General features: G+C 38.7%; 1 protein-coding gene across 5 annotated transcripts in view; it reads left to right on the top strand.

The window, feature by feature from the left end:
* The window catches only part of PLCB1 (phospholipase C beta 1), a 690,926-nt gene that overhangs the window by 232,178 nt on the left and 438,302 nt on the right, over window positions 1-20,446 (top strand). For all 5 annotated transcript variants that reach the window (XM_059895827.1, XM_059895829.1, XM_059895828.1 and 2 more), the window contains one exon: window positions 11,721-11,789. In XM_059895827.1, the coding sequence (XP_059751810.1) occupies window positions 11,721-11,789 (69 nt within the window). The remainder of the gene's footprint in view (window positions 1-11,720; window positions 11,790-20,446) is intronic.

Consider the following 20,446-nt stretch of genomic DNA (forward strand, 5'->3'; position numbering starts at 1 on the left):
TGCCCTGACTCAGTCCAGGAATGGCCAGCCTATGAGATGACCCCAGCATATCTGCTTTCCTCGTATTCTTGCTCCATCACCTCACAGAGCTACCAGAGATGGAACGCTCCATGAATTTCTCGTGAAGGTCAAGACACGGATGGGTGGGAAAAAGACAGTGTCTTCTATTAACTGTCCTTCTGTCTTGTTTCTACCTGTTGTTCTGAAGCTGTAATTGGAGTAAACATAAGGCCTCATAAAAGAAGTTTTACGCAGTATGATTTCCTTTCTTGTTGTGGAGTGCAAATGCAGAGCATATAGGTATGTCACCCCATCCTTCCCTTTTCGGCTCCAAGCTGAAGAATTCCAACAAAATCATTCACTCAAGCTTCCTCTTGACAGGTAGCTCACTTCCCACCTCCCAGTTCTGTCCACATCTTACTCTGGCAACTTAAAGTTCTGTATTCCCTCTTTAAAACATTTTAGTGTTTAACGAACTTACAGAGTTCATTAAACTTAATGTTTAATGAAATTCCCTCCTTTCCACGTTAGCTACTAAAGTCTGATTACTATAAAACTGTAAGCCCCAATTTCATCTCTCTAGTCTAAATCTGTGCCATCTCTGTGTTATCCCAAAATTCCTGTTGGGTAACCTTTACGAAGTCACTTGACTTGTTCTTGAACTTTATCCTTGTTTGACCCCTTAATGATTATCAGCTCTTTTCTTTTCCCTCTTCCTACAGGGTTCTCCCCTCAAGAACTGTAACTCTTCAATTTCACAGTCTTCCCATACATTGCCTTTCAAATCTGTCCCACACTAGGTCTGACTGTGTTTGCTTTTCACTTAATTCCCTCGCCATTCATAGAGAGGTAGTAATACTAAACTAATAGCGTTTGTGAAGAACACTTAGAAAAGTGATGTTACTTATATAAAAGCTTTTAAAAATGTCATCTTTATTCACTTTTAAAGTTTTAATGAAATTATGAAATGAATTATTTTTCTTCATCTTTGGAGTAAAATTTGTATGTTTAGGGATATATTTTTTTTAAAGAAGGGAAGCCAGAGTAGCTGGTTGAAAATGGAATAAATCCTTATCAAAAAGAAAGTGACCTAAAATATAGTGGGTATGAAAATATTTCTTTTTAGCCCTGAATATCACAAAAATGAACTCTCGTTTTGGAATTAGGTAAGCTGATGCTTTTTATAGTTTTTTCTCACTAAGAAAAAGAGAAAACTGTTTGCACATTAAATTAGATGATATATACTCATATGTGTATTTCCCAGGAAATAGTCAAAATATTTTAAAACCTGATTAAGGATGATACAAGATAAAATACAGTGTACAGTGACCGAGAACTCACTGCTTCAAAAAATGCTCATTCAGTAGATGTATCATAATGATTAAGACTGTTTTCAAAGAAAATTTAAGGATTCCAAAAATCTGCAGAAATATATCAAAAGCCAAAGATAATAATAAATATACCAAATATATACAGAAATATATCAAATGTCAAAGATGATAATAAATATAAAAATGTGATTCAAAAAATTGTATGCATGTGATTCAGAATGCTTTTGAGTTTAAGAATAACTTCTAAGTTGATTATTTGCAAATGATAGCTGTCTTGGATCATGTTCTCCAAAGAGACCCAAATACAAGTGGCTGCACATAAGAGATTTATTAAGGAAGGGTTTCCAGGAGACAACAGTAAGAGAGTGGAAGAAACAGGACAGTGAAGGAACAGAAGCCAACCCAGGGTGAGCTTTCAGGTGAAGTCCCGGCCTCAGCCTGGGAGTGTGTTCTGCCCCAAGGCAGGGTAGCTGGGCTTTCATGCTCCTGTACCTGTCACTCCTAGCTGTAGCACTCTGAGCAGAAATAGCCTCCCAGGCACTTCCCATTCTCTGTGCAAAGGGGTCAAGTGCTCCAGGAGGCCAAAGACAGTCAAAGGTCAGAGGGTCAGTTGTTAGGAGGGAATCAGGCAGTCACTGGGGAATGGATGTACAGCCAGTAAAGGGGACCAGCAGGCATCAGGGTGGGCATTAATAGAGTTTCCTATAGGAGCTTTATTAAAATTTCCTGGAAACTAGAAAATGACCCTGGATTTAGTGAACTTTCTATTATATAAAGTTCTTGACATGAACAGCTGGCCTCATTATGTGTACTTACATTAGGGTTGAGGTTGATCAATAGTTGAATGAAAAAGAGTTTACCTCTGGTGAAATTACAGCACCCAGGCAGGACCTTGGGAATGATGTGTTCACTGACTAAGTGACTATTCTTCTAGGGACAATTCATTAAGCATGGTACTCCCCATTAGACATATCCAGTCCTTATCCCAACAAATGAGCATTGGAAGAAGCTCAGTTGGATTCCTTTTGTCTTACCAGAAAGCAAAAAGTGATCTTAAGAAGCAAGTCTTCTTTGAAAAGAAAAAAAAATGTCATGTTATTACATACTTGTCAACTTCAAATATCTCATTTTAGAAGCTATATTAACTCCTTGCATGTTCAGGGTGTCATGTGAGATTAAAAGGTCATCAAAATCCTATGGTTGCTGCTTTTCCTGCATCCCATAAGTTCTGGTATATTGTGTTTTCATTTTTGTTTGTTTTAAGATATTTTTTATTTTCCCTTTTGATTTCTTTTTTGATTCATTGGTTGTTCAAGAGTATGTTGTTTAATTTCCATAAATCACAGGTCTTCAAAAAGCCTTAGAATGTCCTGATTAAGCAATAAAAATTTTATTAAATCTTAAAAAAAAAATCTTGTGGTTGCCAGAACCCTGGGAGAGGCATGGCAAGGTAAAAACAAACTTCTGGGCAGAAACATTTGTGATAATATGTTGGAATGATTAGCTGAAAGAGAAAAATGAGACTACCTGGTTAGACATTACCTTGTGGCTACCAGGGAAGAAGGAAAGGATAAATGCCATTTTTGTATACTTCAGAAAATTTGGAAGTCATCAGACATTCCATGATTGTGTGATTGAAAAGAAAAGGAAATACATCAGTTGCCAGCTCAGTTGTCTCATGCACAAGGTTGAATCACAACATCAGGAAATAGGCCAAGCATCTTTAGAACCTCTCCTTGACTTTGTCTGGGCTCTAGGGCACAATGAGGAAATCACTGCTTTAATCTATAATGTTATTGATGCTACCAATAAAGACAGTAGTCTGAAGAAGACTTTTCTCAAACAGTCTTCTTATCAGTTCTCTCATTGTTTTTAGGATTCTGATGCAATTGTTTCTTAAATGGATCTAGGAAGCTTGTCCAATATCCTACAGAATGTCCTACAACAAGTTCTAGCCCTGGTGAATTAGCCATCTCTATGCGCAGCTGTTGTCTTCTCTTTAATATCTAGGACAGAGGTTCTCAAACTTCAGATTGCTTCTGAATCATCCCAAAGTTTAATTAAAATAAAGATTGCTGGACCCCACCCCACCCCACCTCAGATTCAGTAGGTCTCGGGTATTACCTGAGAATTTGCATTTTGCACATATTCCAAGGTGATGTTGATGCTGAGCCTGTTGGCCCAGGGACCACATTTTAAGAGCCACTGGTCTAGGGAAATGAAAGAATTTAAGTCATATAAGCAGATAAGTGGTATGCTCAAATATTACAGTAGGAGAAGATTAAGAGACTAGAAGCAGCTTGCACTACCAGATAAAAAAAACTTGGCTGGCTGTTCAGCCATAGGGAAATAGGTGTAGACCAGAAATAACATTTTAGATGATTTAAGGAGAAAGTCTGGCTATGTTTAAATTATCTGGACTTTGCAAGCGGAAATAGCTTGTTTGCCTGATTAATTGATATCATTTCCATATTTCTTTTCAAGAGACCTTTTATGGAGATTGGATTTTATGCTCACCCAAAATATCCACAAAGATAGTTTTCCACATTTATGACACTATTTGCCAAATGATGAATGCTGTTTCTAGTTAATCTGATTAGACTGAAATCAGGACTTTTGCTGAGCACAGGCATAATAGAAAAATGTGACAATGCAATCTTTATCACCGTAATACAATTAAAAAACAAACTCTGAGTGTTTAACAAATGCAATATCATTATTTGTCCATAAAAATGCCATGAATCCCTCCATGAGATGCCTGTTAATAAATACAAACTAGGAAAATAAAACATTGGTCATCAACTTTCATTATACTTCTGAATTTATCTTTAGCATATGTATAGATCTTCCATGTTGATTATAGAGTATTTTTTCTCAGTTTTTAAAACGATAACCAAATAAGTTTAAAATAAACCCAGTTACTATTATTTTAAATCTCCCCAGTTTTTCATTTATCATTTTAAAAAATTGCTAAAAGATATTTTCTGAAGTAATATGGTCTAGAAACTTTTCCTTCTGCAATCGTACATGCATGGAGTTATAAATGTATCGTTATAAACATACATGTTGTTAGAATTAAGTTTTATTAACATTATATCTTAATAAAAGGTTTGGTGCTATGGGCATAATTTTATGTTCAGCTGCGTTACTTTCAACTTAAGCAACTTTTTAATATTAGATGAATATATAAAAGTTTCTCAGGGCGCTAAAGAAGGAAGTAAGAAGGAGGAAATTTGGCTATTGTATAACCAGGAGCTGAACTGTCTTGCTGGTTATGTGCAAAGGAAAAGTTAAGTAGATATTTGCCAATACACTTCACATTGCCTTGTGGGGACCCAGCCTCACAGCCTCTTAAAATTACTGTTACATTCTATTTATCATGATATTTTTTTTCTTGTACATGAACAAAGAAATGTTTTTTTCTATTTGTATCACTCAGTTAATATTCATGCTATTTTATTAATACTGAAAAAAAATTCTTTAGCAAAAAAATCGGTCGGGGGGAATATGAATTCTTTTCCTATCCTGTACTCAGTCTCAGTGATCTTGATCAATGGATATATTTTTCTCTGGGACTCAGTTTCCTCATCTGTGATCTCCCCCAGTTCCCAAAGTCTGTGGTTCCATTACAGTAATTGTTTCCTGTTGGACATATTCAAAAAAGATGATAGCGTTGCAGTCATTTTTATACTGGGAAGAGTGCCAACATATGTAAAGTCATTTACGTTCTAATTAAATGCATTAGAACATGGAAACAATGGGGGTAGTGTATTAGTTACCTATCGCTACATAACAAATGACCACAAACTTAGTGGCTTGAAACAACACACATTTATTATCTCACAGTTTCAAGTGGGTTAGGGTCTCACCTGCCTAGGTTCTCACAGGCTGCAGTGAAGGTGTCTACTGGGCTGTGTTCTATGGAGCTGGAGTTCCTCCTGCAAACTCATTCATGTTGTTGCCACAGTTCAGTTCCTTGTCACCATAGGACTGAGGACCTTAGCTCTTACAGGACTTCCCTTTTCATAGACAATACAGGACAGAGCCAACACGTAAGCATCTCTGCTGCTTTGAGTCTCTCACTGCTGGATCTCTTTTTAAAGACTCAGCCAGGATATCTCTCTTTCAGTTAAATTTAAGTCATCTGTTCAGAGACTTCAATGACACGTGCAAGATGCCTTCACATTTGCCATATAAGGTTACATAATCATGAGAGGAATAGTCTATCTCATTTGCTATACTCTGTTGGCTAGAAGCAAGTTGCAGGTCCTGACCGCACTAAGTGGGAGGGGATTGCACAGAGGCGTGGATGTCAGGGGCAGGAGTCATGATGGTCAGCTTGGAATTCGGCTTGCTACAGGTGGGCAAAATGTTGGATTCCTGATGCAGTTGTTTAACTGACTAGCAATTGTCACTGAAGGTGTCCGTCAGTTCTCTCATCTGCAAAGGGGAGGAATATAATACTCACGACAGTGGTGCTGCCAAGACTGATGAGATAATATGGACGAATTACCTTACAATTCTTGGTACATGGTTGGTTCTCTATTGTTAATAGTTAAAAGTATTATTGCTGTTGTTATTATTAATTATATTATTTGACTTTGCCTCTTTTAGTGATAGGAACCTTTTATCTCATTACAGTAATTTTTCAGTTATATTTTATTGGCTCAAACTGTCAATAGTTACAGCTCATAACACATGAACTAGTTCATTGCTTTTTCTCCATTTCAAATATTAATCTTATTGATATTTCACATTTAACTGTGACATTAAAAGTAAAACCAATTTCCTCTACAAGTTGCCCCTTACTTTGTTCTCTTATTTTGTTTTATGAACTATCTCTGGAGTACTAGATTTTCATATCATGTTTTGTTTGTTTCTTTGTTTGCATTCTGTGCTTTTCTTCTAGATGCTTTCTTTACCTATCCATTTTTGGCTTTTCTACTGGGGTCTTTTCCCTTTCACTTAGAATGGGAACTATTACAAGAATAAGGATTTACATGTACGCAGGACTCCCTGCTTGCTAAGTGGAGATCTCAGTTTAATATCTCAGTTGATTGAACAGCAGCCCACTGGGAAAGGTATTGCTGGCGTTGGCATCTCTGTTTGACAGATAAGGATTCAAGGCACAGACATCTGTGGTAACCGGCTTAATAATGCATAGGTTACAAATGATAATTCTGAGAGACAACTTAAGTGTTTTGCCGTCTAGTTCTATGAAATTTGCACCATATTAAACCTAGAATTTTTTAAAATAAAGAAATCCAGATGTATCAACTTTCTTTTTTCTCTGCTGTGTTGGTATTGATGACCTGGGCATCTCATTTCCTTGGATGTTTCCTACTCTGAGTCTCCATTGCAGACTGGGAAAAAAAGAGAAAAATCGAGGCTAGGGAACAAAGACAACAAGAGACCAGGTGAAACAGGGTGCAAGGATTTTTTGAGAGGTATACTAAATACATATTCACTCCCTCAGAAGTGGAATCAAGTTAAGGAAAAAAGAGTCTATTTTATCTGCTTCTCTTTAAAATAAAACACTTCATTAACTGACTCTAAAGTTGTTTTATTTAAACATTGGACATTTAAACATGTAATAAAACATATTAATGTCTTCTACTTCAGGGAAATCGAGGTTGAACAACTTAATGAATATACCACATGGGGAGGTATACATACCCAGCCATTAATATCTTCCCTATGTAGTGTTTATGACTGTAATCGCTGCTCTGATTATATATTGTGTGAACTTGAAGCACATTATTATACTGGGTGACAAATGGAATTTGGTGACAATGCACAGAAACTGGTATTCTGGAAGAGAGTTGAGTTTTAAATTGTATTCTTTCTTGAGTTTTCAGTGCATTTCATGGATCATCTACTTCACAGTGTGTTGGTGGCTGATGGATTGAAATCCTTCTGCTAAATAGTAAACATCAGAGACAATTTTGTCTTCCCTTAGCTCATCTGTCTCAATTTTCTCATCACTCATTCAAAGTATCAAAAGTAAATCTTTGATTACTGTTAATTCACTTTTGTCCATACTGACCTAGAGAGAAGGCACATCCGTCAACACTTCAGGGCATGTATCGGGGGTCCTAGGAATGTGGTCTCCAAGCTTTGCAGGGGCCATTGTGGGCCTTGGAAATAACGGGGGTCTGTTAGTTCATTCTTCCTTTGCTGGTCCAGGTAGCCCACAGGCCTTTGGGCACCCCAACACCCTTTCCTTGTTGGATGGGCTTAGAGGCAAGAGAAAACAAATTTCCTCCTTTCACTCTTCTAAATGTCTCTAATGTTATGAAGTGTAACACAAAAGATATATAGTGTAGCATTTTCAACAAAAATAAAACAATTTCAATGATTGCTTGAATTTCTGAGCAGAGGCATTTATTCTACAGAGTAAAATTTAATGCTAAGGACACATTAGAATAGGAGTTAGTGGCATTTGTCATTCGACAGTTTATGTTTAATAAGTCAAATCTGAGCCTAGGTTATTCACCATTAGGCACACTTTTGCATTCAGTAGGTGTAAAATTTTTATTTGACAGTTCCCTATATAAAGAAATGACTGTTTTAAGTTTGTCATACAACATAATATAAGTAGTGTATAGTTTTATCAATCATGTTCATCTAAAAAGCCTTATAATAACAACCCTATGAATGAGTACATCAGTGCTTTTCAGTATGCTCCATGGACCAGTGGCAACAGCATCACCTGAGAGGTGCAGATCCTCAGGTCTGCCCCAGTCCCGCTGAACCAGAAACTCTGATGGATGGTGCTCAGCCAATCTATGTTTTAACAGGTGTTCTAGGTGACTCCAACGCAGCCTTTGAGAACCACTGATATAGAAAGTGTTATCATACTCATTTTATAGATGATACAATTAATGCTAAGTGTGGTCTGATAATTGGCCCAATACATGACTAGTTAATTTTAGGGCCCTTCCTCCAACCCAGGTTTTCCACTTAAAAATCATGGGGCCTCCCTTTCTTAAAGAAAAGAGTAAAGGCATAGTAAATCCCATAAACTGGAAAACAGTAACTCTTAAATGAATTGAGAAAGGGACCATTTTCCTGCTTTCTCATCATGAAAGTGGGATGTTAAAACTATTAACACAAGAAAATTAACCTAGAAAAGTTTTAATGACACAAGTAACATTTTTGTGGTCCCATGCATTGAGTTCCTCATTTTCTTTTTAGTGGAGGAGCGTATAGCATGTAGTTAAATCCCAGAGGGGTGGCTGTTGCGTGTTAATAGAAGTGGGAGACTATTTTAATCATGGCTTTCTAACCGAATGAGTCCGTGGATAGATTTCCACCTGGGTCTTTCCTATGCCACATTACCCACGCTGAGAGTGCCCTGCGGTGGTTTTCCTGCACGCACAATTTTACATGTGCTCCAGAGTCGCTGTGGTATCAGAATGAAACCCTAGGGCAGCTGGCGCTAACTACCCCCCTGTGACTTGGGAAATGAATGTTTCCTCTTGAGCTGAAAGTAGAAAACAGCGTTCATGATCTGTAATAGAAAAGTCTATAGAATGCTGCCTGCTAAGGTCTATTTCCTTGTGAACTCAATTTGGGCTTTGTGTGTAAAAACAAATAAGTAAAGTTTAAGTCTATTGTTTATTCAACTGGAATTTCCTTGAATACAAAATGTTATACAATTAGGTAAATGTACCGTGTATGTGTGCGTGATTTTTATTCTGCATATATATAAAACATCATGCCACGTTTATGGAAAAGTGCATCAAACCATCAAACATACATGTCAGTGTTTTACGAATAATTACAAAGAGGACGTGCAGATAATGACTGCTAAGTTCAGAAGTGACTGATAACTCTCCATGCGCTTCTGCTGTGTGTCCAGAGTGACTTGTTTTCTGCCCAGGACTCCGGACTGTGCATTTGTAACTGCTGTTTCCTCTCCCTGGAACCCTCCCCACCAAACACACAGAATTATAAGGCTGGCAAACTCCTTTTCCTCCTCGTGCATCAGCTGAAAAGATGCCATAGCCCTTTGTAGTCCACGTCTGCAGTGCACTTTGAAATGTCTCCTTTACAGTATAATCATTGGCTTTGTGCATGAGCTCTTTGTATCTTGAGATATCATTCCTCAGTACCTAGCCTGTACCTAACACATTGCAGCATTCAATAAGTAATGCTCGACTGAATTAATGACTGGTATTTCCACTTGGATAAAGCCCTCAAGCCAGCATCTCCAAAATGCAGTATCATTTTGCCCAAACTTCCAAGTCCCAGCAAGGAAACTGGAACCCCTAGAGCTGTAGATGCCTCCTGTCTTTCCTTTAATCAATTCTACCTCCGTATCATCTTTGTCCCTAATACCTCTACCCTCATTTGGTCTCCTGTCTCTCAACACTCCACTCAGTTCTGGTCTTCTAGATTAAGCTTCTTCAAGCTTGGTTCTCTTCCTGTTTCTTCTCTTTCAACAAATGTTTTGGCTGCCATTACCATGGAGATGAAGAAACCTGGGCCAAATGCTCCACCTCCTCATGTCTGAATGCTTTGTATGCATTTGCCTAAGTGAGGCCTTGAGTCCAGCAGTTGATACCACTGGTTTCTAACACTCACTAGGTGACCTTTGATATTGTGGATGGTGTGTCCTTGGGGGAACCATGGCACCCATTACTCTGTCTTGCAAGATCCTTGCTGGGTTGCTACCTATCACACCCCAGGGTTTGGGGGGGTTTCCACAGAGTCATGAACAATAGAGAATGGGTTAAGGAATTCACTAAAATGGGGGAAAGCAAACTTACAAGACCAGTGTGAGCAAAAGAAGAGAAGGCACTGTTTCCTGTCCTCCCTGCAGCCCACGGAGAGGTGTGTGGGGCCACGTGTTCTATTGGACCTGCTGTGTGGTTTGCACCCCAGTGGAGAGATTCCATCTCATCTTTGACCCTTATCATGCTGCAATCATGAAATCAACCTTAGGCTCAGGAAAATAGACCATTTTGCACCAAACATTTGGAATCAGGGGCAGCTGTTTGAAGGAATTGTCTGGGAACCCGTGGTGCCAGTCCTTGTAGATGTTGGGGCCTATGAGAAATTACAGCCACTCCTGTCCAGATGCAGTTCCTCCTGCTGGGAGAAGGGGGTAGATGCCTGAATCCCACTGGCTCTTTGTCTAGAAAACAGGTTGGATGGCTCTGCTTATTGCACCACAGTCTCATCTGGCTGGTGGCAGAGTTCACCGTACAACTTGGTGACGTGTGTGTCCCAAATTTCATGGCTCAGTGCCCTTAGCCAGACTTTCAGGGTTTCCATCCTTTTGCCCAAATCCCTTTCTGGTCTCATCTCCCATGATTTTTCTTCATATGTTCTGTGCCCCAGCAATGGAATTCTGAATGTCGGCCATGTGGATCCCCTCCCCCACTGCCATTGTGCCTTCCCTTGTGGTCTTCCTCACTCTTGGATGCCCCCTTATCCCCCTCTGCCTCCCACCCGCTTCCCATGCATTATTCTCCTGCTCCGAGCACTAAGGGCCATGAAGACCTCAAGGTTCTGCCCGAACTTCTGGTCCTCTCTTGTCTGGATATTTGCTCATGTGGTACACTCCAGCTGGGTGAGCCCCTTCCCTCCCCACTTCTCTTCTCTGTGCTCCACAGACTTTTTTCTGACCCTCTCAGGGAAAAATGATCTTTCCTCTGTTGACCGCACCCCCCACCCCAGCAGTTAACTTTAAAGTTGGCATTAGCATGCTCTCCCTTGTCTTATGCATATACTTTACTCCACAGGTCCATCCAGAGAAGCTGCCATATCTTATGTGTCTTGTACCCTAGAGTAACTTGCATGTTATAGGTGTTCAATAATATATAATGAATAAATGAAAAGATCAGGGCATAAGGGATGTGTGCAAAAGGCTGGGGTGCAGGTAGGGGAGGCAGGTCTGCGTCTTTACCTTGGCCAGGTGGGCTGGGTATCCTGTGAGCTGAGGGGAGCACCTCCTTCCACTTCCCCGTCCTAATCCCCCACCCCACTCACAAATCCTCACCTACACTCAGAGTGACTCAGGATTATTTTTCAACAAGGGAACAGGAAGGCCTGATTCATCATGACTTAGGAATGGCTTGTAGGATAGACTGGGGACCCAAACCACACACAATATGCATTTCAAAATGTATTATGATATATATATATATATATATATATATATATATATATAAAACTGAAGAACTAGCAGTTAGCTATCTTTTTGTTTCCATTCCAATTCGATTGATAGGCAATGCAAGTAAGAGGAAAAATATCCCAACAGCAGAGAAATTTTCAGGCAAGTCTTAAGATAATATTATTTTTTAAAGTGTTTTCAATGCTATAAAACACAGAAAAAAGATCTGTGTGTATGCTTAACGATTTCACATTTTTGCCTTCCAGGAGACGGAGCTGTTAGATCTCAGCCTTGTCAAAGATGCCAGATGTGGGAAACACGCCAAGGCTCCCAAGGTAGGAAGTGGAGTGTAGTACGCACACCAGATGCTGCCTTGATTATTTAGCTGTGTCCTGGTATCAATTAATTGCCCCAGTTAAAAGTTTCTCTGTTGTAGATGTTATAAAACGCAATAAAACAGCCAGTCCTTTCAGAGACCAGTATGCTCTAAACACTACCATTTTTGTTAAAAGACGGAAACAACGAGCAAATATGGAGGCAGTTGGACATGGGGATTGCTTTATGCCCTCGAATCTTATTTTTGTTTTGGAAAAAAAAAAAAAAAACAGTGCCAAAGTTACTGGGTAATTCTAAATATTAAAAATGTGCTTAAAAGTCTTTGAAAAATTCCTTGAGCCTCGTAAGCATATGTAAACTAACCTTTTAGACAGATAATCAAGACCCTTTAGCTCAAATGCTTTGCAGTTGGAATCATTCCATCCATGAAGCCAGGGGGTGTCAAATCTTTCTGCAAATGTTCCTAGTGAACACCCGCAGACTTTGGGATCAGTTATGTGGAATGTCAACTAGCTTGGGTTTGAAAAACTTACTGAAGAAATATCTAAAGCAGTGTTTGCAGTTTATTTAGTTTTGGAAGATGGTTTAAAAATGTTGAATATGGGACTTCCCTGGCTGTCCAGTGGTTAAGACTCTGTGCTTCCACTGCAGGGGCCATGGGTTCATTCCCTGGTCAGGGAACTAAGATCCTGCCTGCCATGCGGTGCGGTCAAAAAAAATTATTGAATAAAACATACATATATTTTAAAAATTTAGATTATCTGGTAGGGTATAGTAGCAAGATGTGTTGACTTGCCATCAAAGTGGGAAACTACTCTTTACTCTATTTAAATTTTAGTACTTTAAAGACTTCTTTTGTAGCACAGAGAGAATATTGGCAAATAGGGAAGTACAGGTGCCATTCAGGGACTCTTGCCTCCTTCCATAATTGATATAAAACTAGCCATTTTCTATTTGAGTATCTACCTGCAACTTTTGTTTTATTCCTTAAAAGTCAAAACACTTTCTTTGACATCAAAAATTAGCTGTTGCTCTGGAGATGCAGGAAGGGAAAAAGTCACCTACAATGATTATTCTTCAGATACCTAACAGTGCAGTAGTTGCTGGCAAATTTTGTCATAGAGCAAACAGGCAAATACTGCTTTTATTGCTGAAGGGGTTAAGATGATCTACAGGAAAATGTGGAAAATGAAAAGAGAGAAAAATCAGAATTATTTTCAAGAAGGTTTCTATAAGTGTTTCATGTGAAAATGGCCCATTATTTACATTCATCTCGTAGTAATACAATGGTATTTCAATGGTTTGGTCTTTCGGTTTTGTATCAAGCTTATCATCATTAATGCTTTGTTGATGATTCAAAATTGTTCAATTTGCAGGGTAGAAAACAAATTTTTTTCTTCTTCTCTCAACAACATTTCAGCCAGGTTTCATGTAAGTCTGTTATTGATAGTTCCGAGAACTGTATTGATAACAGTTATAAAGTTTGTCTTTCAACGCAAGTTTATTGGCCTAACTTGAAGTTTCATTGTCAATATTGGTTAAAGACAGTTGCCTACCCTCTATCAGACCCCCTTTGTTTCTGGGCTTAGGGAATTCAAGTCAATTCTTCTGGCACATGGAGACTTTCTTTCAGGCTTGACTCTTTTATTGCAGCCCACAGCCTGCTTATCAGTTATGTGTTTCATTTATGTACATGGTTTGATAAATGTCTATTGAATGATGAGAAATGAACAGAACTAGGGTGTGTACTCTGCTCAGTTGATAAACCACTATTAGATTCTAAAAGGCTTCTACTGAGGACAGATTTCAACACTCAGAATGCTCTGGCTTTTACTGTTTTTTCCACTAAGATTTGCTTTCTTTGTGGATTATCCACATGCTTGGCTTTTTTTCACTTCCTATTCCCTGCTGGGGTTCAAGCACCTCAATCTATTTTAATATTTTCAAAGCTGGGTTCTGTCACATGTTACCTGTGTGAAATTCCTGAGACTTCTTCCTCACTGGCTAAATAGTGATAATACTAATACTAATACTAATGCTACTAATAATAAATGACTACTTCATATCATTGCTGTAAGGATTAAATAAAATAATTCATTGGCAAAGATTTAGCAGAGAAGTTCTCAAATTTAAGAGCTTGTAGAATTACCTGGAGAGCTTTAAAAAAAGGCTGATCCTTGTTGTCTACTTCCAGAGATGCTACAAGAATCTAATTAAATGTGCAGTGTGGCATCAGGGTTTTGAAAAGTAAATTTGCCACAAAATTTGAACACTGCTGCCTGAACTCATCACCACTATATAATAAGCAACCATTAAGTAGTAGCCACTGTTGTTGGTATTATCATCATTATTTTTGTATTTATTATTATTAAAATTACAATTCAGATTTGCAGGAAGTCAGATTCATTTCACTCAACTTGGAAAAGTTGATGTTATAAAGAGAGATTGGAGCAGGGGCTTGGCTGAAAGGGGCTTGGTGGATGGACAGGCAAGAAAGAAGTAGGTATTAATACCAGTTCTAAAATCTTTAAGTTGCAAAAGAAAACCTTGGCTTGAACTGGATAAATAAAAAGATAATTTATTAAAAAATGATTGGAATGTATTGAACAATTCAGTGGAATTTCTGGGTTTAGGTGAAGTCACATTCAGCTGCTCAAAAAAATGTCACCAAAGAATAGGTGCCTCTTTCTTTCACCAAACTGGCTTCCAAGGTGCTGGAAGGGATTCCCTTTCCATCCTCAGGGTCCCCGTGGTGGCCACCTCTGCACACCATCCCTGGCAGCTCCCAGCTTCCCATGTGGCAGCAGTTCTATGTGGCCGGGACCAAAAGAGAAGCTAGTTTTCTCCAGAGTATTCCAGAATGATTGCAGCATAGCCACCTAATAGAAGGGGACATATGGACCGGAGGAGGAAAACTAAATAAGAGGGGACCATTATGTTGGCTAGAACAGAAGCAGCAGGACAATTACAAAGTGTAAAGACACCAACCAGTATGGAGTGAGAAAAGCTTGGAAACTTAGGACAAGAAGGCAATGTAATACGAAGACAGATTGAGTGGAAGACTTTCTGCGGGGGCTTATAGATCTGAGAGGAAGGCAGAACATGTGTGGAGCAGATACTATTTATCAAAATACCCAGGCACCCTGAAAATATTTATCTGTGTATTCATATTATTTTTGTTTTTCACAGCATCTCATTATATAAAAATTCACAATCTAGTTGAAGATGAACTGTTTTCTATGCCTGCTGTGATTTGAAATAACATTCATAGGACATGAAAAAGCTTCTATGTGTTGCCCCATTAATGAATTTTAAATGTAGACTCCCAACACAATGCATACGATTCCAGATCTGCTTTTCTGTACACAGCTTTTGTTCAAGTTATCAGTTTTGAAATTTCTCACTGGAGAAATTGGGAGATTTTTATCCAAAAGGAAAAATCACACTAAAAAATCTTATCCTTTGAAATCTAAAATGTATTTATGTTTCCTTTCTTGCTCTCTCCTTTGTCTCCCCTTCCACCTTCCCTACCTTGCCACTGCCCCTCCCACCCCCAGGTTTATGAAGCACATGTAAAGAGAAAGGTTCTGTGTTAATATACGTCTTGTCTATGCCATATACACATGCTCTCTGGATCTTCATTTCAAAAGGATCTTTGCTTTTTAAAGGAGTGTTTATCACTGTGGTTTCTGATCTGTTAGTGGCATAGCATTAATAAAATGAATTAGGCCTAACTAGAATGAAAAATATCAGTGTCTTGTGCAGAGCAAGTTTTCTGATACTTTTTTTTGTGTGCGTGAGTGTATGTTCTAGAACACAACAAGAAGTGTATTTTTTCTATAGGCTATCCCAGAAAGTTTTCAGAAATGCTGCTGAAAAATATAGTTTCTTTATCTTCAGGATTCTTAGGAATTATTTCATCCTTAGGAATGTTGAAAAGTAGATGGGACTAGGAAAGTGGAGATGTGGTTTTGGGTACCCACTCTGCCATTAACGAGCTTAAGTTGTTCTTTCTATCTGTGCCTCTACTTCCTCATCTATGAAATGGGTGTCGGGGAAGCACATGATTTTAGGTGTGTAAGTCTTGTTAAGTATTGATTCCAACTTTTAAGGGCAGTTAATCAAGCCAAGGCACTCCATCTTACAGACTATAAAACTGATATCCAGCAGGTTTACATAACCTAAAACTTCTTATTTTTGTCATAGCAAATCAGGTGAACTTAAGAAAAAAAGTCAGGTAACATTTGAACCAAGATAAGGTCTTATGCAAACAAAAAGAAAAGAAAAGAAGAAAGACATGTCAAATTTTGCACGTGTCTTCTTGAAAGCAGTTCTAGGATTGCTTTGGACTCCTGAGGGAGTAATACCACAGTTACAGAGGCCCTCCCAGGTTTAGTCCATGAAAACGATGTGCCGCCTGTATTCAAGTCTCCATATGCATGCAGCAGTATCACTGAAAAATATGTCTATGGTAGTACTTTCAAGCTGTATTTTGTGCAAAGAAAACTGCTTCTTTTGCTTAACTGACAATTACCTAGTTCCTCCTATCGGTAAAAGGCAGTGTATTTCAAGTGTGTGATATTAATTTGAACACAGATACCTTGCATATATCCAGGTCACAATTAAATTCTAGGTGGTACAGGTACTCCCTACTTTTCGAAAGTTCACTTTACACCACTTCATTTTTTTTGAAAGGCCTACATTAGTATGTATTTTAGCTAAATGAAAGAAACCTGAAGAGGATTTTCACTTTTACAAAACATAGCGAAAAGCAGAAAAATAGCATTCAGTTTTTGTTTGCGGCTGAGGAGCGCTTATAGAGGTAAGCCTTGAGCGGGGCACCGCCAAGCTCCTTCCCTGGGAACTGTACTCAGCATCTCAGAATCAAGCCACCCCAGCTTTGTGCTGTGTCTGTGAGCATCTGTGCTTTATCTCAGTTTATTTTGTGCCTCCCTTAGCAAGATGTGTCCTAAGGTAATTGATTCTTCACTTTATGCCATTTCAGCTTGTGAAAACTTTCACAGGGATGCTCTACTTTTCGATAATGGGGGAAATCTGTATATAATATCACCACAATCACATAAGGTAGATTAGAGTAAAACTAAATTTAAAAAGCTGATCAGGTTTTGTTTTCCTAATCCTTATATAAAAATGATGGCTTTTCAATTTCATTATTGTTTTGACAAATGGACATTGAGTACCTGTTTCTGCCAGGCACTGTTCTGGGCACTAGGAAAACAGCAATGAACAAAAAAGACAAATAACTCTGTTCTCATATTGCATTCCTTTTCGGAGTAGGGAAGAGGTGGTAGTGGTAAACTGGCTTTCAATAAAAGAGAAAGAAAGAAAAAGAAAGGAAGGAAGGAAGGAAGGGAGGGAGAGGAGAAAGAAGGAAGGAAGAAAGGGAGGGAGGGGAGAAAGAAGGAAGGAAGGAAGGGAGGGAGGGAAGGAAGGAAGAAGGGAAGGAGGGAAGGAAGGAAGGAGGGGAGGAAGGAAGGGAGATGGAGGGAAGGAAGAAAGGAGGGAAGGAGGGAAGGAAATCCCTGATTTGTTGTGTTTCCTGGTTTCCTTTGGGTGAATATTCCGAACCTGATGGGTTTCAAACCACACTCTGACATCACCGAGAGTTGGAAAGCAGTGTACACCACAGCCTTCAGCCCTGTGAGCAGGCTCTCTCCAGCACCCCTCTGGGTGAGGGAAACAGATAACTGATAAGTCCCACGGAGACAAATAAAGCAAGGACAGGAGACCATAGGCCATGAGTGATAAAGAGGCTTCTTGTTTTATTGAGCCCTAGTGGAGTAAGCTCTCTTGATAAGATGAGATCGTATAAGCAGAGACATGAATTAAGAGAAGGAGAAGCATTCCAGGCAGAGAGGGCACAGCAAGAGCAAAGGCCCTGAGGTAGGAACAAGCTTGGCATATTTGAAGACCAAATATGAGGCCAGTGTGGCTACAGTGGAGTGCAGCAAAGAAAGATGAAAGTCAGAGAGGCGGCTGAGGGCCACATTATTTTGGGCTTCATAGGCCATGCTAATGATTTTGGCTTTTCCTCTGAGAGACATGGGAAAGGATCTGAATGTTCTGAGCAGAGGAGAGACAAAGATCTGACCTAGCTTTTAAAAGCATCACTGGCCACAGCCTTGAGAACAGACCACAGAGGACAAAGAAAAAAGCAGGGAGACCAAATAAATGGCTGTTGCAAATATCCTGGTCAGTGTTGATGATGATTTTTGACCAAAAGGTGTAGAAAAACACCAAAATCTGAATATGTTTTAAAGGCAGAACCACAGGATTTGTCAATGCATTGGATGGGAAGTACGGGGAAAAGAAAGGATTCAAGAACAAGTCTGAGTGCTTTGACCTGGGAAAGTGGGAGAACTGAGTTGCCATATCCTGAGATGGGAAGGAAGAAGCACATTTAAACAGAAAAATTCAGTTTGGTTTTTGGATATTTAAAGTTTGAGATGCCTATTAGACTTCTACCTGATATATTTGGATCTACAAATCTGGAGGTCAGGGGAAATGTTGGCCATGGAGTTATAAATAACTTTGATTCTTTAAAGCTCAAAGCCAAGGGAGGTCTCCTAAGGAACGTAGGTGTCCAAGAAAGTTCTGATATCTAAACCCTGGGACCTCCAGCATTTAGACTTTGAGGAGATGAGGAGGAACCAATAAAAGAGACTGAGACTGGTATATTCCCCCAAAGAATGGAAAGCAGGTACCTTAAAGATACTTGTATACCCGTGTTCATAGTAACAATACTTACAGTGACCAAAAGGTGAAAAAACCCAAATGTTAATCTGTAGATGAATGGATGTACAAAATGTACTAGATACATACAATGGAATATTATTCAGCCTTAAAAATGAATGAAATTTTAACACAAGCTACAACATGGATAAACCTAGGAGAAAGTATGCTAAGTGAAATAAGCCAGACACAAAATGGCAAACATTATGTGATTCCACTTATATGAGGCAGCTAGAGTAGTCAAATCCATAGAGCAGAAAGGAGAATGGTGGTTTCCAGGGGCTGGGGGGAGGGGGGAGGGGGAGTTACTGTTTACTGGGGACAGAGTTTCAGTTTGAGACGATGAAAGACTCTGCAGATAAATGGTGGTAATATTGCACAACAACCTAAATTTACTTAATGTCACTAAACTGCATCACTTGACAACCATTAAAATGATAAATTGTATGGTATATATATTTTGCCACAAAAAAAAAGAGAGACTGAGAAGGAACAGCCAGTGAGGAGGGAGGAGAATCAGAAGAGAGCATATCTTGGACACCTAAAAAAGTATTTCAAGAAGGAGGGAGTTGTCATTTGGATAAAATGGTGGAATTTCCTTCTAGTCCTTTTTTTTTTTCACTTTTACATACCTGTAACTTTATTGAAGTTACCATTTTATATATGCTTTAAATGTTTTCCCTATATCAATAGCATCAAATAAGTTATTTATTTAAGGGCTGTCAAATCTTCATAGCTCATCATAGGATCTGGATGCCAATATGTAAATCTCATAATGAGCTGTTATTGGATGTTATACAACAGTGGTTTCAATGAATCATCCATGAGTACTGGAGTTGTGCTTTATTTACTGTCCCCCTTTGCTGATTATAAGCTATTTCCCTGACTTTGAACAGATTTCACCATTGTGTGAAGCCGCAGTCATAAAATTTGGTGTAGATGTTTGAGGTTTACTAAAGAATAAGAAAACCCTTTATACAACAAAATAAAGGTTTCTCTCTCCTTCCACTCAGTTGCTGAGGAGATTTACCTTCAGCCCATAATCTTGGTGCCAACTGTTTCTTAATTTACCTGATATGGTGCAATAGCTGATTTGGGGGGTGTGGGGTGTGCATTTTTTTGGGTCATTTTGTTTACATAAATGTTTATTTACATATTTACAAAATGGAGAAAAATAGGGCTAAAAATCCACAGAATTATCAATGTGTGTGTAATGGTTTTGACAACTATTCACATTTATCTCCAGATGTAAATTATATGGCATAGTTCCTTTTTCATGTTCATTAAATTCCATAGATGTCAGTGGTTTCCTTGGAAACAAAAACCTTTATATAACTAGTTGGAGATTTGATAGCAGAAATATCAGGATGCTGAGGGGGTTAAGGAATGGTTCTCTTAGTAGATCTTTGCATTTAAAACTCTTCTGTCTTTTCCACCTGCCCCTCAACCTCATGGCTGTTCAATAGTGAACAAAAGAAGATTTTTAAAGCTACCATTAAAGTATAGAATACCTTCTCTAACGGTTAAAAACTTTTAACTTTTTTATAAGCAATCACAGCTAAGCTAAGTCTTGTCTGGGATGTTGATATAAATTCCCAAATTTGAGAAGGCGTTGGATTGTCTCTTATCAACAATTAAATTTGAGCATTTGAGTGATGCCGCCATTACTCAGTATATATATATGTGTGTGTGTCCATCTGTAAATTATGGTGAACTAAATATGTGTATGGCTGAATAAAGATTCCATTTTGCTTTTAATAATAGCAAGCATCTGCCTTAGTATCTACTGCCACAGACTTCAAAAGGCACCTGAAGAGTTGTGGAAGGGGAAGGGGGAGGCCACAGTTCTGGCAAAGGTGAATAGTAGGTGAAAGACATGGCAGCTAAGAGCATTCTCACGATG

Source organism: Balaenoptera ricei, chromosome 15, assembly GCF_028023285.1.
Source record: "Balaenoptera ricei isolate mBalRic1 chromosome 15, mBalRic1.hap2, whole genome shotgun sequence".
In the NCBI taxonomy this organism is placed as follows: Eukaryota; Metazoa; Chordata; class Mammalia; order Artiodactyla; family Balaenopteridae; genus Balaenoptera; species Balaenoptera ricei.